Source organism: Rhyacophila brunnea, unplaced genomic scaffold (genome assembly GCF_057557595.1).
Source record: "Rhyacophila brunnea isolate RB1 unplaced genomic scaffold, BYU_Rbru_1.0 scaffold_144, whole genome shotgun sequence".
NCBI classification, from domain to species: Eukaryota; Metazoa; Arthropoda; class Insecta; order Trichoptera; family Rhyacophilidae; genus Rhyacophila; species Rhyacophila brunnea.
Window position 1 is genome coordinate 101,750 of NW_028232800.1, and position 27,073 is coordinate 128,822.

General features: G+C 29.8%; 3 protein-coding genes and 1 pseudogene across 3 annotated transcripts; 2 read left to right on the forward strand and 2 right to left on the reverse strand.

The window, feature by feature from the left end:
* Nucleotides 1-15: 15 nt before the first annotated feature.
* On the reverse strand, nucleotides 16-4,880 carry LOC147075451 (kinesin-like protein KIFC1). Its single transcript, XM_085942428.1, has 3 exons — nucleotides 4,774-4,880; nucleotides 4,146-4,293; nucleotides 16-24 (listed from the first exon to the last, which is right to left on the reverse strand). The coding sequence occupies exons 1-3, from the start codon at nucleotides 4,878-4,880 to the stop codon at nucleotides 16-18; spliced, it is 264 nt and encodes an 87-aa protein (XP_085798554.1).
* A 1,694-nt stretch (nucleotides 4,881-6,574) lies between these two features.
* On the forward strand, nucleotides 6,575-7,393 carry LOC147075452 (uncharacterized; annotated as a pseudogene).
* Nucleotides 7,394-9,075: 1,682 nt separating this feature from the next.
* On the reverse strand, nucleotides 9,076-9,675 carry LOC147075453 (ras-like GTP-binding protein Rho1). Its single transcript, XM_085942429.1, has one exon. It carries the CDS (start codon nucleotides 9,673-9,675, stop codon nucleotides 9,076-9,078), a length of 600 nt encoding a protein of 199 aa, XP_085798555.1.
* Nucleotides 9,676-13,045: 3,370 nt separating this feature from the next.
* Nucleotides 13,046-13,465, forward strand: LOC147075454 (uncharacterized). Its single transcript, XM_085942458.1, has one exon. The coding sequence runs from the start codon at nucleotides 13,046-13,048 to the stop codon at nucleotides 13,463-13,465; it is 420 nt and encodes a 139-aa protein (XP_085798584.1).
* The last annotated feature ends 13,608 nt before the right edge of the window (nucleotides 13,466-27,073 follow it).

Sequence of the window (27,073 nt, forward strand, 5' to 3'; positions counted from 1 at the left end):
TAGCTAATAACTTTTTCAAATATTCTAGTGGAATTGAAGCCGCTTCATCAATAATCATTAGGTTTGGATAATATTTTAAATCATTAAAAGGACTAAAATATTCTATTGTTTGAGCCTTATTTACAATAATTTTAGAAATCAATCTTTTTTTACCGGAAAAAGAATAAATAACTTTAATATTTTTAGATTTTGAAAAGCCTAGCTTTTCTAATCCAAAAACCACAAATTCCATCAACGTTGAAATATTTTCTAAATGTAGAGCACTGATATATATTAAATTTGCTCCTTGAGTGATGGCCTGTGAAACTGTTAGAGCCAAAGTTACAGATTTACCCCGACCACGTGCAGCTTTTATTGTAGTAACAGCCCTAGATGGCTTGCCGTCATCTAATATCAAACCTAGCCTAAGGTTCTTAATACATTGCTCTAGAACATGTTTTTGATCAATTGTTGCACACATAGATAATAGATCCAGTATATGGTCATTTTCACAGATGGATCCCTGTATAGTTGAATCAAAACTTCTATTGTGTCTTGGGAAAGCATTACTGTGATCATAGATAGCTGCTTTAGAAATTCTCATCACTTTCATTTTAGAATCTAAAAATATTGTAAAATCTGTATTCACGAGAGATTTAAAAAGTCGTTTGTTGAACCTTGGTATAAAATAATCAGCACATCCCATAGATTCGTGCAAATCTGTTTTTTTACGAATTAATTTCTCAATAGACTGATCTTGATCCAATAAGAGTACAATTAGACCACCACCTCTAACAGTTTCCATGGAAGCAGCAATCATATTTGGTGTTATTGCCTCAAAATCTTGAATAACTAGCATATCACAAGTTTGACCCAAAACTGTGCCAATTTCTTTGTATAGAATATAGTTTGGATCTTTCAGTTTTATCCATCTAATCAAGTCTGTATCTTCTTCAGTGATTTTCAATTTTTTGGTTGATTTATCAGAAGTTGTCCCTGCATTTTTATAAGTCCAAATAATTTTATTTAACGGATATATTTTACTCAACTTTGAATGGATAGTGGGAATAAATTTCTTAGTATCCAACCCTATCAGAACTACAACTGTTCTATGAGATTGATCTACTTGGAATTGAAATGCTTTTTCCAAATAGTCTTTGGGAAAATCAACCATAGGGGTAATATGAATTTTGAAAATTTATAAAGTCAAAGAAATATAAACTGTTTATTATTTTAATGGTAATTTAATGATTTTAAGGTGTATTTATTTGATAAAATAGTAATTTGGTCAATTTTCAAATACTAATATTTACCCAAATAATTCCTGATTTTTTAAAAAACCCATTTTAAATAATTTTTAAAATAAAATTCTCATCGACCCAAAAATGGATTTACAAGCAGAAATATTTAGAAAGCTTACAAAGAATAAACCAAGGGCAGAATTAAAATTTCAGAAGATAAAATACCCATCCTATTTTTATATCAACGAAAAAGATAAATTCAATTTCCTGGACAATCGAATTAAAAAAATTAAACAATCTTTCCTAGAAATCTTGGATTTAAAGGACTTTAAACCAATCAATTTTACAAGTTCAGAGTCTTTTTATTCATTTGGGGCTTTGACGTCTATTACTGGTGAGAATTTCCAGAATGAAATATATTTTCAAAATACTACAGATGGTAGCAATGATCTCATTAAGCTTAATTTATGTCATCTTGAGCATTTTAGTATTTTTCAAGGGATGATAGTAGCTATTAAGGGAATTAATCCATATGGAAACGAACTGATCGTCGAAAAAATTTATTCTCTTCCTATTTTAAAGATAAATACATCTCAAAAGGGGAATTTAAATATAGTTACTGCCAAAGGTCCATTTACAGAAATCTCTATTGATAAACTACTTCAATCTGATCCGGAAATATTGATACTATTTGGCCCCTTTAGATCATTAGATGATACTGATTTTACACTTGATACATTCGTAAGCATGCTGGATAGCATGTTGAAACGTAATATGTTTACTCAAGTAATACTGACCCCTTCACTCGATGATCCAAATTTTATAAATGTATTGCCTCAAGAATCGATTGGTTTAAATGCCGACAGAGTAATTTGTGCATCCAATCCAGGTTTATTCTATATAAATAACAATTTTATAGCTGTTTCCAACTTTGATGCATTTATGGAATTGAGTGCTATGGAAATATATTCTAACCAAAATCCAGGAACAGATATACTGTTTTCTGGGGATAGGCTTTTCAGACTCTCGCATCATATGATTTTTCAACAATCATTTTTGCCTATATTTCCATCTTCACAAAATGTTGCATACGGTGACTGGGTAGATGTAGATGTTTCCCCGGACATTTTAATAATCTCCTCTAAAATTAACAAGTTTGATAGAACAACTGGGCCATCCAGAGTTATTAACATTGGAGATATTCCTAATAGCTATTACAGAATTATAGGATATAATGGTAAATACGAAGTGGTGGATCAAACTATTTAATAAAACATCAGTAATAATTGCCAACCCCGAGTATTATTATCTACATTAACGATTTTTGGTTATATTATTTATTATTTGGCTCTCATTCTGAAATCTATTTTAATAATAAAAACCTATTTAGGTAAGCCTTATGCTATTTTGTTTTCATATATACAGGACAAATCTATATATTTTTTGTAAAAAACATAATTCATTTTATTTTTCGATGCTATAAAAATTTATTAAAGAAATTTGTTTTTATAATTTCCCAAGATGTCATTTGTGGTTTTAAAGGATGTGGAAAAACCCAATATTGAATTTCTAGAACCAGAAAATTTCAATACTACATCGGATCCTGTTCTGAATGAAGCATTGCGCGCTGCTGAAGCACATCGCCGCGTTAGGGCCAGTCTTCACCCAATCTTAAAGCCTGGTGTATCTTTACGCAGTATAGTTGATATGGTAGAAAAAAATTCCAGAATTTTGTTAAAAGGAGAAAAGAATAATGGAATAGGCTTTCCATGTGGAATAAGCTTGAACGATTGTGCCGCTCACTTTACATTAAATTCCTGGAATGAAGATATAATTTTAAATGAATCTGACATTCTCAAGATTGACTTTGGGACTCATTGCAATGGCAGAATTATGGATTCAGCATTTACTGTTTGCTTTGATCTAAAATATGAACAGTTATTACAAGCATCAAAGGAGGCAACTGCAAAGGGAATTGAGGTATTAGGAGTAGATGCGTTTGTTTGTGAAATTGGAAGGGATATAAATGAAGTATTTAGATCGTTCGAATTGGAAGACAATGGAAGGAGTATTCCAATTCGGCCAGTAAAGAATCTTAATGGACACTCCATCAATCAATTCGTCATTCACGGTGGAATCTCGATTCCTTCTATAAATAATGATGATTATTCACGTATTTCAGAAGGATTTTGCGCAATTGAAACATTTGCTACAATTGGAAAAGCTGCTTATGTCACTGAAAAAGGTGAATGTTCTCATTACATGGTAAATAATGAAAGCTGTAGATCAGTAATATACGACAAGAAAAATCAACAGATTTATAACTTGATCAAAAAAGAATTTGGAACTCTTCCTTTTAGTCCAAATCACATAGAGTTTTATATGCCAAATGTCAAAGCTGGTATTAAACTTTTGGCTGCAAGAAAATTTTTAGAACCTTATCCACCATTGTACGACTCATCAGATGCAAAAGTTGCCCAATTTGAACATACGATTTATTTATCTGAAAATAGTAAGACAGTTCTTACCAAAGGAGATGATTATTAAATTGATTAAACACTTTTAATTAGTAAAGATACTTTGTCAGTGATGATGATGAAAATTTTCAGAGATTTCACTGTTGGATGTATATAAACATATCTGCATCACTTTTTAAATCAAGTTATAAGAGTCTTTAATATTTTCAATTTATAAACTATGAAAACGCTCTACACATAAATTTATAATTTAAAATAGTTTACAAACCCACAAACCTCATAGTAACATAATATTCATGATGAATAAGAAATTAATTTCGTTAAATAGTTTTAATAAAAACAATTGATTCGGATTGCTTCTCTAAATAAGCCTCACAGCTATTTATTATATTTCTTAATTTCTAATCAACATATTTCTTTCCACAGATCCCAAAGTACATTCACTTACCTTACTTGCAAATCTGAGCGAACAAATACTTTCATTCACATTTTCAGGATTAATATTGACAATCATAATAATTCTAGACTGTCCACTTAAATAATCCTGCATCACATGTGTTAATTTGGAATCCCGAAATGGAATGTGTTTGTCCCGCCTTTTAATTGCATTGAATACATTTCCAAGTGCACTCAAACTTCTATTGATATTTTGTGTTTCTTTCAACCTTTGATTTTCAGCTTTGCTCTCATTGAGTCTTTCTGAGCCTGCCAAATCAATTAGGCTTAGAACACCTTCTCTAGATTCGCGATCAGATTCCATTGTGATCCTTAGCATAAATATGGCATGGCTCCTACTAGACTTTGTATTACAAGCTGTTTCACCAACGATTCTACTTTCCTTTGCCTTTTCTACATGTGAGATAACAGTGTCAATATCATCAGTAATTTTCTCTGAACAGTTTTTAAAAAAAATCTTTTGTTTATCATGGACTATGGATACTGTATCATTGGTAAAGAGATCTATGATACTCTCATTGTAAATGTCTAAATATTTTAATCCAAATGTGATAGTGAATCCTTTCTCCCTTAATATATCACAGCTTGCCCTTATTTTTTCCAGTGAGTTAAATATTAACCCATCTCGATTTCCTTCCATCGTGTAAGTTTTTCCAGAACCAGTCTGGCCATAAGCAAAAATACAAATTTTATAACCATCTATTACATTATCTATAAAGCATTCCATTTCAGAAAAAACGTCTCTTTGATCTGAATCTTGTCTGTATACCTTTTCAACCCCAAAAACCTTCCCTCCAATCTCCACTTTTCTTTCGCTATACGATATATTAGCCTTTTCTGTTGGTTTGATTCTACAGTATGTTCTTATGGATCCTTTAAGATCTAAATTTTCACTTCTTAATGTTTTCTCAATTTCTTGTAATTCTTTAATTTGTTGATTTAGATGATTAATTTGACTTTCTAGCTCAAAAACTTTCAGTTTTTGGTTTTCAATTTCATAAAGCAAATCAGATTCTCGAATAGCAAATGTAGTTTTGAGCTCATCTTCCCTTCCAGAAAATTCTACTTCTTTAACCATTGATGCTTTAAAATCGGCTCCCTTAGGATTCACTTCATCAAAAAGAATTCTATTTTTATTAGGCTTGTTATAAAATTTTGTGGCTATCTGGATTTTTTCTAGAATAGCACTCAATTCAGAAAGTCGTTGCTGCATTTGAGGGAATAAACAAAAAAATAACCAAATAATTTAGTTTCAAAAAATAAATAAACTAATACACATAAACAAATAGCCTCAATAATTCCAAAAACTCTATCCACAGCCAGCAAATAATTTTTTATTGAGACTTAAAATATTTCATCAAGAATAGTTGCTTTTAAGATAATATATCCATCATATTAAGATTCTTCTAAATATTCTATAAAATAGGATATCCTAAAATATATTATGGACTTCTTTAGTCAATTGATTGATTACAAAGAAGTTTGCTTGGCTATCCTTACAATATTGTATTAATTTTATACCATGATTCTCACTAGAAATACATTAGAATTCTATTTTAAAATGGAAACTAAGGTTTATTTTTGAAAATTTGAAACAACTTCCTAAATTTATAGTTGCTGCAAAATAGTCTTATAACACATATAGTGTTTTCCTCTACCATTAAGGCATTAATGCTTTATATATCGTATCTATATCCTTCTTTGTGATTGTATGCTGCTTGCCGATATCCTTTAAAACCACCACTGTATATGCAGAAGTTAATACAGAAATTGAATTAATACACTCCTTGGCTTCCTTAGAGGTCACTGCCCTATCTTTTAGTAATTTTGAGATTTTTATTGTTTGTGTGAGATCATAAAATGTTACCATCTTAAAGGGATTGAACATTGGAAAATTTTTAGAAGAACTATTCTGGGTTGTGTAGTCTACTAGAATTATTTACAGCATTAGGATCATTGCCAACATTTTTATTCGTAACTACACAAAGGTTACTGATCTAATTGATTACTAATTATGCTGAATGTGAGAATATAGAATAATAAGGCCCAATGATTACCATATGAATAAAATGTAATTTCTGCAATAGATATAGCCAATCAATTCTTTGATTAAATATAGTTAAAACAAGCATGCCATTGATGGGTCAAATATAATAAACTGACTATTCGTATGTTCTGGTAGAAAAATTATAGTTCAGACCGTACCTTAATTTGATTTTATGAACAATCATATTAGAAGGTTATTTTTTAGCAGTTCAATTGAAGATAATTATCTATTAAACAGATTAGAGTATAAAATATTATTATCTTATTAACAAATTAATAAAAACCTTTTGAGAAATGGAAAATATATACACAGAATAATTTTTTGAAAATTTTCCCTCCAAAGCATATATAGACAACTTTCGTTTTTTAGACCCCATGGTGTGTTCATATTCATTTTTGGAGCTTGGTTCAAAATATTCTTCTACCTATAAAGTTTATATTACTGAAAGCAATAAGGTAATTTCACCTTTTCACGACATTTCTACATTTGATGGAGACTATGTTAATGCTGTAAATGAAATCCCAAGATTTGAGAATGCCAAGTTTGAAATTTCTAAAGAAAAGGAATTCAATCCAATCATTCAGGATACTAAGAATGAAAAACTTAGGTTTATTCCAAATGTATTTCCATCACATGGGTACTTGGCGAATTATGGGGCTATTCCTCAAACATGGGAAGATCCACAGAAAGATGACATATTTTGCAAAGCCAAAGGGGATAATGATCCACTAGATTGTGTTGAGATTGGTACAAAAATTAAGAAAGTTGGAGAGGTCTATAAAGGTAAGGTGCTAGGTTGTCTCGGCTTATTAGATAAAGGAGAGACAGATTGGAAGGTTGTTTTGATTGACATCACGGATAAATTTGCCAGTGAAATAAATGACATCACGGATATTGATAGATACTTCCCTAATCTTCTTCAAAAAATCTTTGAATGGTTCAGAGATTACAAAAAACCAGATGAAAACAAATTTGCTTTCAATGGAGAATGGCAGAATGCTGAATTTGCAAAAAAAATTATTAAGGAGGCACATGATAATTGGATCAATTTGATGAAAAATGGCTATAAAGATATCTGTTTAAGTAATTCATTGGTTGGATCTAATAATATGACTAAGCCTCCGAAATTAGAAGGAGAAACATACCCACCAACGCCAAAGCCTGATGATGCTTTAGAATTCTCTTATTTATAAATAAATACTAAATAGAAACAAAGCTTTATTGTTTTTGATTATAGATTAGTTATATAACTCATAATATGAGTGTTCAAAGGATTCTTACATATTTGGCTTAACCTTGTAAACACTGTTTTTAGTTTTACAGATTTTGAATAAATTCTGTGAATTTTCATCATCTGATTGTTTTGATCTTTTCTGAAATTCATAGTTGCCCTTAGATTGAGCAGAGCTGGGTAGAGTTGAGACAAGTAGGCTTTGGCGACCAGGAGAAAGGATTTTGCCATTTTCAAGATACAAATAGGAGCCATCTGTCATAGCATTCCTATGATTTCCCGATTCTAAATGGCGTTTCAAGCATTCTTTTGTAGTGAATCTTTCCAAACAGACATAACATGTCAGGATTTTTATATATCCAACTTCAAATATAGTGTGTCCATGATTGAAATAATGGGCCATAGTTCCTACTTCATCACAGTAAATGCATAAATTTCTGGGAAGATCTCTTTGAAAATTTTTATTGGAAGTAGTTTTATTAATAAGCTTCGGTGAGTTATCATTTTTAAAATCTAATGAAATGTCATCAGCACATGATTGTGAGTCCAACTCTTCAATGTCATATGGTGTAAACCCAATCATCTTTCTTTTAACATTAATCACATGCAACTCTGTGGAATAATGCATTTCTGATTCAATTTCTAAGTTACAAGAAGTACAAAACATATGAGGGGTGAATTTATCAGTTTGTTTGGGAAGCTATACTGTTTTCTATATTACAGAGTTTGGTTAATTAGTATAGATTATTGGTTGTAGATTCTTCATCAAGATGTGTTATATATTTATTATTACCTAACTAATAATAAATATATAACACATCTTTACAATATATAATTATCAAGTTTAAAATTACCACATATGTTAGCTTTGGTATGAATGATTATCTATGAAATGCTAAATCCAATATACCTGAACATTTTGAGGATATTATTCGAAAATTAAGATAGTTAGAGTTAACTAGTATCATAATCATTCCCTATTATCTTTTTAAAATATTAAGCCTATAAGATACATTGGGCTAACAATTAAGTTATAGATTTATAATATTTTAATACTTTAAATAATTTCAATACTAACAACTTTATTATATCATAACAAACAAAAACTCTATACTTAAAATTATTTCTCCAATAGTGGTGATGAATAGTCTAGTTTTAATCCAAGAATACGAATTGTAGCAATGCTATTTGTATAATTATGTTTTAGTGGTACATTCAGAATGCCAGTGGTCTTGCTCCATGCCTCAACGACCACTGGCAAAAAAGATGATATGTTATGGAATATCTCCTCATTTTCAGTTTTCATTGCAAATTGTAGCAATTCTACATTTCCAAATGTAGGATTCTTGGCTCGAAAAAACATTAGCATACTTTCACCCTCAACCTTTGTCCTTAAAATTTCAAATTGAAAATTATATGCAATGAATAAGTATGATGCTACATAACTCGAAACTAAGAAAAGAATTACCCAAAAAGCTCTTGCAACTAATTTTACCAGTTTTGGAGGAAGAAGGAAGGCCATTAGTGGATATAAACACAGCATTATCAGGGATAAAAAACAAATCTAAATTCCATATCAAAATACAATTCATGGAAAAATAAAATTAATAATTACTAGAAAGGTTTATATTTAATAGTTCTTGTTTATTTAGATCCAAAGCATGGGAAGCATGAGCATCTTGCCTCCACCGCATTGGAATCCTTCGTTTCATAGATATGTTTGGCTGCAGACATAAATACTTCATCAACATTTTCCCTTGTCAATGCAGAACATTCAATAAATTTCAATGCTTTGATCTGCTTTGCCCATTTTGCCCCTTCATCTGTGGTTATAAGATTTGATTTGTCAACAACCCCATCTTTCTCATCCCTCAAATCTTTTTTTAAACCAACTAGATAATAACCTGCTGTTGGACAATAATTTTTAATTTCCATTAGCCATTTATTGGAGATATTTTCTAAATTTTTTTTGTTCTCAATCGTATAACAGAGTAAAACTAAATCAGTTTCTCTGTATGAAAGTGGCCTAATAGTATCATAGTCTTCCTGTCCTGCCGTATCCCAGAGAGCAAGGGTAATTTCTCGCTCATCATCAATAGTAACCTTTTTTACAAAATTATCTACAACTGTTGGAACATATTCTTCTGGGAACTTATCACTTTTAAATACTTCAAGTAAACAAGTCTTACCACATGCCCCATCTCCAACTACTACAATCTTAGCATTTTTTCCTTCTGCAGCCATACTCTACTACCCCTTAAGAATTATTTTATTATATCAATGTCCAATAAAACTTAAAATACTTTAAAGGGGCAGATCAACTATTATTTCTGAGGATTAGTACTCAATAATCCCTAAGGGTTTGTTTGAAATTCTTAATTAGGGTATTGGTTTGCAATTTATGAGCATTGAACTATCAAAAACATTCCTATTCTTTATTTGAATTAATAATCGAGTAATATAACTGATGGACATGCTATACTTGCTGATAAACTCGGTTAATATATATTAGATTGAAAAAAAATGTTTACTAAGGTTTTGTCTAATTCAATATTTTCAGGTTTCATCTTTATGACTCGCTATATCAATATGTATAGTACCTTCTAATAGTTATGAATTTAATCTTATAAAATATTTCATAGGTTAATTTGTAAAATAACATTTTTATCCAAAATTTACTAAAAAAGAAGTAAATCTATAAAAATATAATAGTTGGTGGGGCACTATACATAGACACTAACAATGCAGATGAAACATTGTGCTAAACGGAATATATGCAGATCATTTGATAAATTAAATGAATTATTGTCGGTATTTCTAAATTGTTCAATTATTTTATTTAAAGAATTTGGATTCTCGAAACATTCTCTAGAAGATTTTGAAATTTACAATCATCCACCGAATCATAATGAAAATTTGCAGGAATATTCATGCTCTCCTTTATTGCGTGAATGTTTGAAGAGTAAGCTATCTTTAGTCTTAGCTTTGTGCATTCTGGAACAAGTGATATCAAAACCAACATACTTCTGTAATTTCCTGCTGGACAATAATAACCAAAATCATAAAGACAAAGATAGGGCTTTGACGGATCAAGATTAGAGATGAATTCTTCCCAAGTTGAAGATATATCATCTTTGGTAGGAACCGTTCTAACATCACTGTTTTGAGTATTTCCACCATTAACAATGTGAGATAGAACAACAGGGTCAGTACAAGTGATTTCGAATAAGCAGTATCTGCTCTTTCGATGAATGACCTCATTACACATCTTACAAACCCCATCCCATCCTTCAATAGATTCAATATTACCAAAGCTATGCATAGAGGGGATAAAAAATGCCAAACAAATTAGAAAGACCAAGTATTAAAGAATAGAAAATTAAGAGAAATAAAGACATTAATCTTTGAAAGAAACAAAAATTAATGAAATCGCACAAATGATTCTTATATACATTATTTAATTAGTTGTTATTGACAATCTTATGTTTAACAGTTTCCAACATCCATATTCTTATGCTCATGATCTGTAATTGGATAAGCTCAGAGCAATAATGAATCTGAAAAACTAAGGTAAAAGCACATAAAGCAAAGACAGGACAATATACTTGCTCCAAACCCATCAAACATATATGATGAGCCATTGAAATAGTGAACGATAAAGTGGCATGTATTTTCTAATAATATTCCATTGAGTTTTTCTAGAGCTATGATTCCTAAAGCTATAGCTACAAAGATTTTAAGAGTATCATCGAAGATTATTGAGTAGGATTTACCAGAAGTGTTATACAAACCCAGCTCATATAAGAATATTAAAAGTGGAATTTTTGAAACAGAGATCAATATTGTCAAGATAATTTCGATAACCCCTGATGAGATAATTCTTGAAAGATTGAGAGATGAAGTACAAAATATTTTGGATTTTTTACCAAAGCTTAGAGTCGTATTTCGTACATGATTGGCTTCGGATTTATTTGAAAAATAAATAGGATTTTGTGAACCAAACTCAAATTTCATAATATGAGCTTCATTATTCAACAAACAGTAATCAATTGTCGCCATAAAGTATATAAGGATTAGACCTGTAAGTAAGATTGATGAAAGGTATAAAAAGTATATATAAGCAAAGTTATAAAACTTTTTCAATAATTGATCTGTTTCGTCTATATGTGCTTTTGAAATTCTAGCAAAAATCAATGCTACAATAAATGGTGGATATATAAAGATGATGCTAAAAAGTATTATACATCCTACGTATATTGGCTTATTCCAAATTTCCTGAAGAATTGTAGAGATTGAAGGGATTGTGTATGAATATGATATCATCCAGTACATTATTAGGTTCTGCAAATTTATAGCTAATAGAAAATATCGTTTCATGGCAATAAAAAACAATATTTATTAAACAATAAACATTGAAAATGGTATAGTATAGTATAAATAAAGAATATTTAATATTCTTAATAAATAACAAATTAGATTGCAATGAAAACAACAGTTTCTGAACTGATTAATTGAGTATTCAGACTTTTGATTAAGTTATTTTTTAAACTGATTATTATAATATAGTTGTTTTAACAACGTATTAATGATTACGTCAACCAATATAAAAATATGATAAATCTTTTTAATTCATCTGTCTAATTCTACTAAAACAAACTACATCATATAGATTGACAACTTCTTTTTCGCAGTTATTTAAATGTTCATAATGGCGACACAAACTATTTTGATTTGTCGAGTGAATAAACTGAGGGAAAGACATCCAAGATTTCACAACTAAGCCATAACCTTTCATAGCATCTACCAATTCTCTCTCATCAACTAGATATTCTGGGCACTTGTGTACAGCATCTATTAACGAGAAGGTGTATTGATTGCCAAATATATCATATTCATTTGGACTATCTTCTAATAAAGGAAATTCAATGGAATATAACTCGTTTGAGAGCCATCCATCATGCTTTCGTTGCAAAATCACTTTTTTGGATGGGATTGTTAAAATTACAATACCCTTATCATATGGCAAATGATTGTCAATATTTTTTAGAGCGGTTTGGAATGTATACTTGTTTAAAAAAGCATAATGAAAACTAAATTGACTAATAATGACGTCAAATTGCTGTCCAATATTAAGCTCTGTCCCATAACAGTCACCAAACTTAAATGTTGCCTTAAATGGAATATCAGACTTCCTAGCACGAGACACTGCTTCCAGAATTGATATATTGGAAATATCTATTCCATAAAGTTCTGAAATTCTACAATAACTGTATTTCCTTAAATCTCCACCTTTTCCACAGCCCAAATCTAAAATTGAATCTCCACAAGCAACGTATTTGTTTAAAATGCTTTGTTTTATCGCATTATTTATTTTTTTAATCCCAAAGGTTATGGTATTTCTTCTCTCATCCTTGCTATAAATTCTGGCTTTATTATAATGATCTTGAATTATTGTATGACCCCCCATAAGGGATAAAAATGCATAAAATTTATAAATCTAGAATCAGTTTTTTAGTTTGTAGAATGTGTTCTATACAATTATTTTTTAGAACGCTATTATATTCATACACTTTCTTAATTTATTGTTTAACTTTTTTAAAAATTTTATCCCCAAATGAGAGGACTTTTTGCAGCGTATGCTTTGAGAAAAGCCAATCAAGAGAAGAGAACACATGATGTTTCATATAGAAAAAGGCAGCTCGGTAAAATTTATAGATGTGTCATTGGTCCGAAGCCACAGGCCAAGGCAATCGTCCTGGATAAGTTAGGTATTGAAGCCAAGCAGCCAAACTCTGCGGTTCGTAAAGTTTGCAGAGTTCAGTGTATTTCTTCTGGTAAAATTGTCTTTGCTTTTGCGCCCGGTGACGGTGCATTAAAATGCATTGAGCTGAATGATGAAGTTACTATTCAATCTCTGGGTCGTAGAGGTAAGTCTGTCGGTGATAGGCCTGGTTTGAAGTATGAAGTTATAAAGGTAAGTGGAGTATCTCTGGATGCCATATTGAGAGGAAAAAAAGAAAAGCCAACTAGATAAATTAAGTGACTCTAAAGATTTCTGTGCTATTTTGACGATTTACCCAATTTTCAACAGTTAATATCATTTCACCAAAACTTATTTCATCACTATTCGCTATTTTGTTTTATGCTCTTCAGCAGGACTCAAGGCCTAATTTTATGTAAATTTATTAAAATTTTGATTCCTTGAGATGTTCAACTTGTTCTAAGGGTTGGAAAATACCTTTTGATATGTGTGTGTAGTCTTTTATTTGTTTATTGGTATAAGGGATTTTTAATTATTAAAAATAGTCCTTTTCTAATCTCAGTTGATCAACCTTTTCGTACTGCTCGATTTGTAGGAATGGATTGTATTTGGTTTCATGTTTTAAATCTAAGAAGAAGTTATTTTTTAAAAAATTCAAATCTTCCGTAGTATAGTTCATTTTAGTTTGAGCAAATTTTAGATTATTTTCATAATAGTCATGTCCATATAATAATATTGTTTCGGGTTTACAATTTTTATAGATATTGTCCATACTCCATAAAAAATCTTTCCCACAGCCTTCGAAAAATCTTCCACAACCCAGTTTGAAAATAAAGTCTCCTGTAATAAGATACCTATCATCAACTAAATACGAGATACTATCCATTGTGTGACAGGGTGTCTCCAGACAGCGTATCTGACACTTTCTATTTTTTCCATAGCCGACTTCATATAACTGATTATTTTTTACTAGCTTGCCATTTACAATTTGAACTGATTTATAAATAGTTTTTAATTCCTCATCACCCCCTGAGTGATCAAAGTGATGATGAGTAGTAAATGAGTATATAAGCCGCCTTTGTTTGTGGCTTTCCCTTAAGGAATATATTTCACTAGATGTGTATAGTTTGCAGGGCTCTAAGCTACATGATAGTGCATGTAGTACTATGTGTGGATCATAAGCATCAAAAGAATATGCTATTTCATTATCATAGAATAAGTACATTAAATTATCTTGGCGAACTAAAATAGAAACAAAATGCATAGGGGCTAAATATACAATAGCAACTACTAATAACAATTGAAAATCTACAGTATGGTATGTCAAATTATTAAAACATTATACAAATTTATTGTGTACAAGTAGCATTATAAAATAAATTGACTTTATTGATAAATATGCTACTATTAAATGAATGGTAGGAAGTATTTAGTATTATAAAAGTTTCAGGATTATGTTAACATATATTAATAGTTTTCATGTGACTTTTATGGCATTGAGGTGCATTAATACCTCTTTTAAGCGCTCTTTCTAATTTTATTTTTGTTAACCCCAATGCCAGAAATCTTAGCCATTGTTTTAGACAATGGAATGCAATCTCAAAACCAGGATTATTCTCCTAGTAGAATTATTGTGCAAATTGATGCAATAAATCGTCTAATCACACAGAAGACGAGTGCAAGTACAGAAAATAAAATTGGAATTATTGGTATTGCCCAATTGATAGAAAATGACATCGTTACACCGACATCTGAGAGGCAAGGATTGTTAAATTACATATATAGATGTGAGTTACAGGACAATATAAACTTATCTTTGGCACTTTATCAGGCAGATCAAGCATTGGAGTTATCTGATTTAACAACTAAGAGTTTGGTGATGTTTTTATCCTCTACAATTGCAGACAAGATAGAATTAATATGTGAGCTCAGTCGCTTGGAAGACAAGGGTGTTTGTGTAAAGCTTATCTGTTTTGGTGATGCACTGGAATTTGGTTTGGAAGATGCAATGGTTCTAAAATCTCCATCCTTTGATATATTATGTATTATGCCTGGTGACGACTTTGAAAGTGAAATTGAGCAATTTTTGTTCTCCGAGATGGATGATGAGGATGAAGATTTTAAAGAAGCGATACGCCAATCGAAACTAAGTAGTAAATAAATTTGTGAAAATTTATAGTAAATATTTACCTATCTTAATTGTTCTAGTTTGATGGATTCCTTTTCAAACATTAATAAAAAATATTTTGAAGACTTTATCCTTTTTTATATTCAATGGTCATGGAAATCTCAAAAATCTTATGAATATATCATTTAAAGAAAAATTGGTTTAGTATTTTAATTAAGCAATGAATATGAAAGAGGATAAAGCTAGTCGTCTATCCACAATTCCAAAAAACTACTATAGAAACATTAAGATACTATCCCATGTAATTTTGTGTAATAATTACTATATAAAGGCCAATATTGTTATGATCCAAGGTCAAGTTTATTCAAAAATATTTTTCCGTAACTATATTCCCCTTTAACACTAGAACTTAAAATAATATTAAATCTGAAGCAATTCTGAAATATCAGTTAATTTTGATCCGAGAGTATTTAGTTTACTATTATTTTTTAAACTTTTAAAAATATTATCACCCAATGAACATTGATAGTGTAAAAATGTCTGAAAAAATTAAAATAGTGCTAAAGTCAAAGGGAATAACCACATTAACAGAAATACAACATCTAACTTTGGGATGTGCAGTAAATGGACACGATATTATTGGTGTGTCTCAAACTGGAACTGGAAAGACACTTGCTTTTCTACTACCGATAGTAGAGCAAATTCTTTTGTCGAAAAAGACATACCACTGTCTTATTATAGCACCAACTAGAGAACTAGCTCAACAGATATGTGATTGTATTGACATTTTCAAAGAATTAGATGTAAAGTATTCATTATTGGTAGGAGGAGAAAAGTTTGGTCTACAGGTTGGTTCTTTAAACGAAAGGCCACATATTATAGTAGGAACTCCAGGCAGAATAGCCTTACATATTGAAAAAAACAAGAATTTCAGAATCAAATTGATTAAAAAGTTAATATTTGACGAAGCTGATCGATTTTTTGAAAAAGATTTCATATCTGAAATAGAATTGATCGTTAGACAAATGAAATCCAAAACCCAGACATTAATGTTTACTGCAACTAAAGATGACAAAACACAGATAATTAGCAAGTTGTTTATGAGAACACCCAAAATTTTTGAAGTTTCAAAATCATACGAATCTGTCGATAAATTGAAAGAGTATTTTGCCTTTATCCCTGAAAAATACAAAGAGACAGTTGTTTTTAACTTGATTGAACAAAATGCAAACAAAAAGTGTATCATTTTTGCAGGAATGTGCACTTCGGCCAAAAAACTGGAGATTTTTTTGACAAGCTTAAATATTAAATGCATGTGTTTACATGGAAATATGAACCAGAAGACTAGAGAAGAAACAATGAGAGAGTTTAAAGGCTCAGATTATACTTGTTTGGTTTCAACAGATGTTGTAAGTCGAGGCCTAGATATTCCAAACGTGGATATTGTTATAAATTATGATTTACCACCAACAGCTAAAGATTATGTCCATAGAACCGGTAGAACAGCAAGAGCAGGGAGAGAAGGACAGGCTTTCACACTTATCACTCAATATGATGTAGAACATTTTCAAAAATTAGAATTTGTATTGGGTAAAAAAATTCAAAGTGAATATAAAGGATGTTTTGATCAATACGAGCAGCTTAATAAAGTTTGGGAGAGTGCTTGTGAACAAGTTAATGAATTGCCTGGCTTTAAAAGAAGAAGATAGTTGAAATAATATCAACTCCTAATAAATTAATTTATCAGTGTGATATTTACCATGAGTCGCCATTATTCTTAGTTGTATTGTTTTAAGAACAAAACATTTAATCTTAACTTTGAAACAATTTTGTTTCGTGTATCAAATCAATAAACTGATACAGTGGTAAATTTGAAAGATTTGCTCCTAATCAGAACACATGGCAGATGACTCTGACTCTGCAAAAATAAAGAAAGAAGACAAGTCGGAACAAGAAGGAGACAATGATGAAATGAAAAGCACAGAAGAACCAAGAGAAAAGAACCAAATTAACCAAGGATTAGAGGATCAATCAACAGAAGAAAATGTTGAATTGATTTACCAAAAGAAGGAAATCAAAAGTTTAAAACTTTCGTTCTGGAATGTCGATATATATTTTCATCAAAGGTACAAGAACATCAATGTTGCTCTAAGGCAAGCTATAGAAGTACTTGCTTTTGCATTTGTATTATTAGCTCCAATATTTATTTATAGTTTTATATATGGTGAAGAATTTCCGCTGGATGATATTAAGGGTCCACCAAAAAGTACCACTGGTGATACTTTGTTTCGTAGAAACTTTTTCTTTGTATGTTTATATGCATTGTATTCTCTTCTGTATGTAGCTGGAGAATATGTCATTATTTTTGCTTCAAAACTTCTTTTGTATTTTGGAGTTTCAAATTCTTTGATTTCCTGGGGGATTTTACAATCCATTTATAGAAATAGGGAATTCTGGATTAAAGCAATTCTTTTCTTCTATGCTTTTAATCTTTCCAATTATATGTATAATCCTTTCAGTCGTACACCCTTTACCTTCGAATTTAATGAAAATATTATCAAAACATTTGTTCTTTGGTTTGCAATATTGAATATAATGCTCTTCACCACAAAATTTGTCATTGATATTTTGACATGTAAGATCAAACTATCATCATATCGTGAACAGGTCAGAGAACTGAACTATAAGACATTTATTTTTATAAAATTAAAAAAAATCAGTGATACTATTGCACAGAAAGATGATTCAACAGAGGTTGAAGGAAGTGAAGCCTATGTATATGCAGAATCCCCGGAATATATTGCTGAAAACTTCAAACCGAGTTATGATCCTGGATTCTACCTTACAAACAAACAATTTATGACATCCAGGGAAGACGCTGAATTAGTTGCAAATAATATAATAGTTTTGCTAGGAAAAAAATTTCTAGAATATGATGATATTGAAAAATATTTCCCTGAAAATTCAGAAAATGTTTTTGAGTTTTTATCAGGCGGGGCCAATCAATCTGCAAAAATTAAATGGAAGAAACTCACAAAAGTATCTGTAGATTTGTTTAAAAGAAGAAAGGATGTGGCATCCTCCATTAGAGATAGAGATGAGATATTTGTTGACCTTGAAATGATATTTGTATTTTTAACGTACTACTTTGGATTGATAGTTCTAATGTTTATGTTTGATATAGACTATAAATTTCTTACCGTATCTATTGGAGGATATCTAGTATCGTTTACATGGGTATTTGCTGATTCTATAAAAAACCTCTACAATTGCTTTCTTTTCTTACTAATTATTAGACCTTACAATATAGGAGACATGGTTAGAATTGAAAGTAGTAATTACACTGTATATAAAATAGAATTGTTTGAGTCGGTATTTTTGTCTGATGGAAATATCCTAACCTATATACCTAATACGAGATTGATTAATCTAAATATTAAAAATTTTTCAAGAAGTCCACCTCGTTCCGAAGTCGTAGAAATTGCAGTTGCCGATAGCACAACATATAAACAAGCTCAAAATGTGGTGAATTTGCTAAACAAGAATATTGGCGACTACAGTGATTTATTTGATCATGCTGAGCTATTCAAGATTGAGAAAGGCAAGCTAACATTTAAAATTTTTTATAAGAAAATTGATATAACTTTCGAGGAAATTAAATCGAAGAGGGAGAGGGCAATTAAGCTGTGTGTAAGCTCATTGAGTGGTGTAGCATACTTTAATTCTTTCGTGTTTGTGGAGTAAGTTAATACAATATCAAGAGTTGAAGATGATTTTGTGTAGGAAATAGTGTTTTTGCAGAAAAGATAGTAGCTATCCACATATATATTTTTGATGAATAAGTATACGAAATTTTTTTGTTCATAGGATTGTATTCTGATGGTTTAAGGATGTGGAAAAGTGGTTTTTTATCTTTCTTAGGTTTTAAGTTTTATAAAATTTTGTGGAAAATTTTTAAAATTCTTTCTGCGAACCCCTCATGAGAAATAAGTGGAAGAAGAAAAGAATGAGAAAGAGACAAGCAGATAGAAGGCGTATGAGAAAGAGACATAATTAATAAACAAATTCCTTAAAAATACGAGAAAAATTAATTGAGGTATTTATAAATCAATGAAGAGTTGGATAGTTATCATTCCAGCATTTTATTTTTTGTAGACTTTTCAATTGTACTGTTAATATGTTATACTAAATAGAAATTAGTATCCAGTCGTTTCCCTGGTTAAATTCATGTTTATAAGAGTGTTAGGTTTGTGATCCTTTATAATCTACAATATTGGTGATATATTAATACTAATCAAACGAATTAATTTTCAATTCGCCAGTTAATTAATTATTTTCAAATATTAACTTAGAGTAAGTCATTAAGTTATTCCGTTGATAATTGATACATGGGGTTCGTTATGAATAATGAGCCTATAATCTATCTTGTCCTTATAGGTTGTTTGTTTAATATTTATAGATATTATAACACTTCTAGAATATATTGTTAAAATTTTACACTAATATAATTTTTCCTTCCAATAAAAATTATTTGCTTATCCCTAGAATGAAGTTTGGAAAACATCTAATTAACGATGATCAAATAGTATATAGGTCTGAGAAGTCTTGTATATTTGTAAATATAAGACCTTTCTTGCCATACCACATTCTTGTCATCCCTACTAGACAAGCTAGTCGATTGAGTGAATTGACTAGTGAGGAGTTTGAAGATCTTTTTAGAACAGTTAGATTTGCACTTCAACATATGAATACATTGGGAGATGCCTTTACCATGACAGTACAGGATGGAGAAGCAGCAGGTCAGACTGTAAAACATGTGCATGTTCATGTTATTCCTAGAAAAACCAATGATCTCACAAACAACAATGAGATTTATAGTGAGACAAATTTAGATGTTAGAAAGCCTAATAGGACCATTGAGGCTATGGCATATGAAGCAAAAATTTTAAAAGGTTTGTTCATTGATAATTGATTACTGTAATAAATTATTTAATTTGGGCAGTAGCCTTCAAATAAAGGTTAGAGGCTTTAGTTGTTGCGAGTAGTATCGGTAGAAGATAACACTTGCTTCACCCTCTTTCCAATAATAAATAGTAGTTAATCGTCAAATTTATTGATAGTATATTTATTCATTCCAACTGTAGTTTGCTTATAGAATGGAAAATATTCCTAAAAACTCTTTTTATGAATTTTGTAAATATTTTTTCCCTCAGCCATGTCAGAAAAAATTCCATTCGCAAATGTTCGTGATATTCAAAAAGAAATTGAAGAATCGAAGTTAAAATCGAAGGGAGTTAAGTTGGAACTTCTTAAACATCTTTTGCTGAATTTTACACTTTTTGAGAATTTAAGTGAAGAGGAAAAGGAGACTTCATCAATAAAGGATAAACTGATCGAACTTAGTATTTTGTACAGAAAAGTTGAGGAGATGGAATGTAGTATAGAAAGATCAATGAAGAACAAACAATTTGGAGCCGATATTATAAAGAACAAAGGAAAAGCATCCAGAAAGGGTATATCGATGAACCCGAGAGAAAAATATGCTAAAAAGGCAGATAAAATGATTGAAAGAACGAAACCAAAAAAAGATTATGGTATTAATGGAAAAAGATCTAAAAAAATTCAGTAAGATATATAACAATTGATTGGAAAATAACTGTTATAATTCAATAAATAATGTTCAGATCACGCCAGCTTGTTGTGTTAGATATTTTATTGGCTAATATAGATTACCCTAATAGCTCTAATCAAATTTTATTAAGTATTCAAGAAAAATTTCTTAATTACACGGCATTTTATTTTAACAAATCACAAATAATCTAACATCTTTATAATAAAGTTTGTAATATATATGCTGAAAAACTTTAAAGGATATTTGTTTGTATCCATTGATTGTACATTATGATTGAATGATTTTCACAGCCTAATCAATAATTGTCGATTATAGCATTATGGTCTATTCATATATTTCAACTATCAATTATAGATGCTATTTATTTTTATACAGTGTATACTAGTGAACTCCATAAGTACACAATCGCTAGAATTTGTAGCGTCGATGATTCTAATAAAAGAATATAATCACATCAATTTGAATGATATTTAAACATGCATAGCTAATGGTCATATGTTATCTCATCACAAAATTCTTCTTTGATAAATCTTGTTAATCTTTGAAAGTGTTATGATAGCTTAGACTAAATTTGCCGCTAAAATGATTGAAATTGTCCAAGAAACATTGAAGGGATTCGTTTATGGAGAAAATGGGCTTGATATTCTTGTTAAGAACAATATAAAGTATAAAGTAGAAAATACAGAAATAGTTGGTGAGCTTATAATCTATACTATTGAACTTGAGAGTTATAAAAGAGTTTTTGAAGAGATAAATTATTTGGATTTGGGAACAATTTTATGTATCCATGGAAAAGAAATTTGCTATTCTCGAATAAATCGACTTCCTCGTGAGGAGTGGAAGGAATTACTTGATTGTTGGTCGTGCCATAACAGTGAGTTTAAAAATCTACTTGATTTGAAGATAAAGTTAGTTCCAAATCGAATATTGGTTTCAGATTTCCATTTGTTAATACCTTCTGAAAATTTGCCAAAATGTTGTTCATTTAAAAATAGGTGGTTTTTTAACGAGATACAAACAAAATTTGATGATCTCAAAATTATTTACAAATTTTTCGATGAATATTTTCAGGATAAGAATATTTTTAGAATTTCACATGAAGATAAATTCTACGAAATAAAGTTTTTCTATAAATGTACTTTAATACAACGAGATCCTGTAGATGCCCTTAAAATAGGTTTTAGAGAAGTTGAATTGCAGGATATGGACAACACTATTAACATCCATTATTCGAGTTTAGTGATGTCTTCTATTTTCAAATTATCACTGAAAATATTTATTCTAAAATATGAAATTTCATTTATAAAAAAGACTTTTTAGCCTTAAATCAAGGAAATATAAAAGTAGTTATCATAGAAAAGTCTTGCCAGATTTTTGGAAAGTGGGATTTGGTTATGTCATTACTAATAATGAAAATACTCTCACTATTTTAAATTTCAATAAATTTATTATTCCGTAAACTGAAGCATTTCATAAAGAGTAGAGGCTGATTTCGATATTTCCGGGTCTAAATTGTCCACTAATGTTGCAGCTAAAAGCAATGCATCTCTAAATTTCGGTGAATATTTCTGATCGTTCTTAAATAAATAAATTAAAATTTCAATATTAAGCACCACATTATCATTGGATTTAATACTGGATTTAACAATTTTATATATATACTCATTCAGATCGGTTTCAAATTTAGATACCTCTAACAAAGCTGGGCCTGTCTCTGTAACTGAATCTAAAGATTTTAGAATTGAATCAATAAGCTTTTTGGGATCGTTCAATTTTATGGAAGAGTTACATTTGATAAAATTTGCAAAAAACTGCAAATTTTCATTATTACCACTCAATATTTCTGATAAACAAATTTCAAATGCATCACGAAAAATTTCATGATTTAAATGCAAGAACTTGGAGCATTCTTGGAAGGCTTTTCTGTTCTTTTTATACAGTTCTATAATCAATCCTGATACAGATTCACTAAATTGATTTTTGAATGATTTGACATAAAAATTCAAAAATGTTGGAAACATAGAATTGGGTAGATTTGCTTGAGCTTCCAAAATCTTCTTGGAAACGTTATCAGTGATTGCAATATTTTTACATATTTTTATTTTCAAAATGTCTTCTAACAATACATAATCCATGTTGTCTAAAAGAGCCTTCAACGAATATTTGATGTCAATACTAATCAATACATTTTTGATTTCAGGATAAAAATTCAGAACATCTAGACTGTATAGCCCCATTAAGTCACCAAATTTTGAAAACAGCATTTTGACTACTCCCATTTTGAATCTAATAATATTTCGTGCTATAAAGGGAATTAAAGATGCAATTTGAGTGATTAAATTTCTCTGAATTAGGATATTGATGAATAACGCGGATTTGAGTGAATTATAACTAATATTATATAATCTATCTACTGAGATTACGTATGTCGAGGCACTCAGAATAGTTTCAAATAAATCTATATCACTATCAGTAAAATCTTCAAAGTTGTCAACTATGTGATTTACTAGGGTTTCTGAAGCCTCATGTGATGACATACCTTCTATTAGTATAATTTTTACAATATTCCAATTTTCAGATTTTCTAAACTTGATCAATTCATCGTAATGCTGAATAAGACACTCGAGAGACAGTTGATTCTGAGTATTGTCAATTAGAAAACGAATAATGTCTTCTGAATGCTTCTTTAGGGAGTCTTTAGAATACAATCTCAAAAAAGTATAACACTCATCAGAATGAATTAAGAATTTCTCGATTCCAAAGAATTCAATCATCTCCAATGCTATATTATAAGCTCTTCCCTGATACAGAAGATTGGCAATGTTTGCATCTTTTCTATAAAGCACATCAAATAATTCTTTGGAACTTGACGCCAAGAAAACTTCAAAAAGTTGAGCTGATGGTATAACACCATAATATTTTGACTCACACAGAGTAGTAACATTTTTAGAAAAACCTCTTGAAACTGCCCAATTAACTAATTCAATAGCCTGTTTAGAACTCCCAAAATTCCTAAGGCATTGGCTCATATTACTCACTAAATTTCCATTTTCTAATTTCATAACTATAGTGAGTATATCAGAAATTTGCTTACTTGTAAATTCAATATTCGATTTCAACAAAAAATTCAGAAAAATAGGATCATCTAAATAATCCTTAAGAATAATCTTTTCAATATCAAAATTGGTTTGTTGAGCAAGTTTGATTAAGTTCATTTTTGATATTTCTGTGGAGCAATTTACGAAAATGAATTTTGGAAAAAAATCTACAGAGAAATGCACAAATTCTAAACATTTTGATAGAATATCATAATAAAATTGATTGAAAGTGTCATAGGATAAATTTCTAAGAATAGCTATGTGGTTAGTATCGTTTAGAATACAGATATCAAAAATGAATCCACATTTCAAGTAATGAACTAAATCATCGTTATTCATAAATACAACTAAATCATTAATTGATGGATGCTTACAGAGATACTTAGTAAATGGAATCTTGTGATCTAATTCGGAATACAGCTTGCCATAGAGAGAAATATCTGATTGAAAATTTATACATTCGTCAAAAAATACCTGATTGATTAATTCGACTTCTGAACTAGTAAATTCATTCGGAATGAGTTGGTTTCTGCTCAGATATTGAAAGTATTCCTTCAACAGCCTATTGTCCTTCAAAAATAGCCTTCCATTTGCACACCTATATGCGTCCTCATAAATATTTATAGACTTTGGTAGACTTATTCGAACTTCAATCTTTTCTTTTGAAAAATGCTTCAAAAATAAATTTAAAATTTCATCAGAGTCTAAATATGTTCTTAATTTTTGAAAAATATCCAATGCAAGAATTTGTTTGTTTTTACTGATCAAAATCTCAAAAATTTGATAAAATTCCCCTAAGTAGTTTGTTGGGCTATTGTTAAGAATCTTGCACATCTCCAAAAGCATTTGAGTTAGAAACTTCTCCAATATGTCAAGATAATTGAAGTATTCAACAAAGTTACTGAATAGCTTTTGATAGTTAACAGTGATTCTTGCAATCCTTGATATTGAATAAGATTGTAATCCAATAAATGGTCCATTTTGCAGCTTAGAAATATTTTGCAGATGATGAATACAATTTTCAAATGGGGTAAGCAGAAAAATCAATTCGTCCTGATTAAATGTATCAATTGAATAAATTCGAGTTAAATATTCTAGCAAAACAAAACAATTTTCTGAATTCATATGAATAATCAGTTTCTTCAAAAATGGAGCAAATTTTCTATTAAATCTCTGCTCCTCATTCTCTGATAGTTTGTGACGATCAAATTTTAATGACTTCTCTCTTGTATATGGTGTTTCTATTTTAATCATTTCTAGGAGTGTCTCTGTGTCTAAATCTTTGTCCACAAATGTAAGCTTATTTTCTCTAGAATATAAAAAAGTACGTCTACTCTGTTTAATTATTTCGAGTTGATCTCTTAACATTTTAGGGGAAATTTTTCAGAATTCTTAAAAATTCATTTACAAAAACCATATTTATTAAAAAACAAAATTTTTTACAATATGAATTGTTTTTGATAAATATAGAAATTGATTAAAGTATAACTATTAAAATTTTTGATAATGATTGTGTATAGTCACATCTGCAATAAAGTATCTTGTTGGATTACACTTGTGAAATATTCGAATTGATTTTAAGAGCCATTTATTATTTTAAACTCCATTGAATTGGTGTTTTATTATGTTTGATCAAATATTCATTTGTTTTGGAAAAATGCTTACAACCATAAAATTTTTCTGCACTAAATGGGCTTGGATGTGCAGCTTCAAGAATAAGATGCTTTTTAGGATCCAACAATATCGATTTCCTTCTAGCGTAGTTCCCCCAAAGTATAAATACAACATTCTCCAGTTTTTCATTAATCAATTGGATAATTTCTTTTGTAAAATTTTCCCATCTAATTTTGCTATGTGAGCCTGGTTGTTTTTTTTCAACAGTCAGACAATCATTCAATAACAGCACTCCTTGCTGAGCCCATTTTGTCAAGTCACCACTTGTTGGGGTCTCAAATTCCTCGATATCATCTTTTAATTCCTTGAAAATATTTTTTAGACTAGGGGGTTGTGTGATACCCTCCCTTACAGAAAATGATAGACCCATTGCTTGGTTGTCATTATGATAAGGATCTTGGCCTAGAATTACAACCTTGATATCTTCAAATTTTGTCAACTTAGAGAATTGGAATATTTGATCAACTGGGGGAAAAAATGTTACTGAATTATGCAAAAAACTTTTTATTTCACTAAAGTATTTTTTTTCAAATTCAGCCGACAAATACTTCTTCCAAGAATCTCCAAGTGTTGTCTCTAATTTACATATCTTACATCCATCACATCTGGTCATTTTTTTCAATTCTGAAACTGAAATTTTATTTGTTGAAAAATTAGAATTGAACATTGCCATATTAGTCAATTAAGGGTAAATATTTTGTGAGAGCAATTGTCGAAGAGAGAAGATGAATACCATCTATATAATATTTATTAATCTAGGGTTAGTAATATAACCATAGGTTTTATGGATTAAGTTTACCCAACGAGTTTTAGAATCATACATATTACGTGAAGGTATTGCAAAGCGATATAATTTAAAATGTCTAGTTTTTCAATTTCACTGTGTAACATGTCACTATACTTTGAAGCGAAAATTGATATTAATTTTTCAATTAAATCTCAATCAATGATCTACTATATAAGTTAATTTTAATTGATAAATATCCAAGAAATATCAAACAGTTGAAATTCAGGAAAGCTGGAGTATAAAATAATTTTTAGGAAAATATAACCAATATTTTAAGATCAGAAATTCTTATACTTTGAATTAATAAGTCTACAAAGGAAAAATAATGATAACACAGTCATAAAGTCAAAACTAATAGGAATTATACCCACACAGCGATTTCAATTTAATTATAATGCTGCAGGAGCAGTACGAATGTTTAATTTATTTCTTTGGTTTATAAAACTTTTTCTAAATCCTAAATCCATAAAGGACTCTTTTTCTTTGGCTTCTAAGTAATTCGTATGAAGATAGTAAATGGCATGAATCCATAATGAACAACAGAAAATGGAAAATACTACTG

What these genes read in the sequence shown, in the direction of transcription:
- LOC147075454 (XM_085942458.1), top strand. Translation starts at nt 13,046, where the DNA reads ATGAGAGGACTTTTTGCAGCGTATGCTTTGAGAAAAGCCAATCAAGAG.
- LOC147075451 (XM_085942428.1), bottom strand. Translation starts at nt 4,880, where the DNA reads ATGGAATGCTTTATAGATAATGTAATAGATGGTTATAAAATTTGTATT. An exon ending in ATGGAAGGAAATCGAGATGG is followed by an intron (nt 4,294 to 4,773) that starts GTTAATATTTAA and finishes TGCAATTAAAAG; the next exon opens with GCGGGACAAACACATTCCAT.
- LOC147075453 (XM_085942429.1), bottom strand. Translation starts at nt 9,675, where the DNA reads ATGGCTGCAGAAGGAAAAAATGCTAAGATTGTAGTAGTTGGAGATGGG.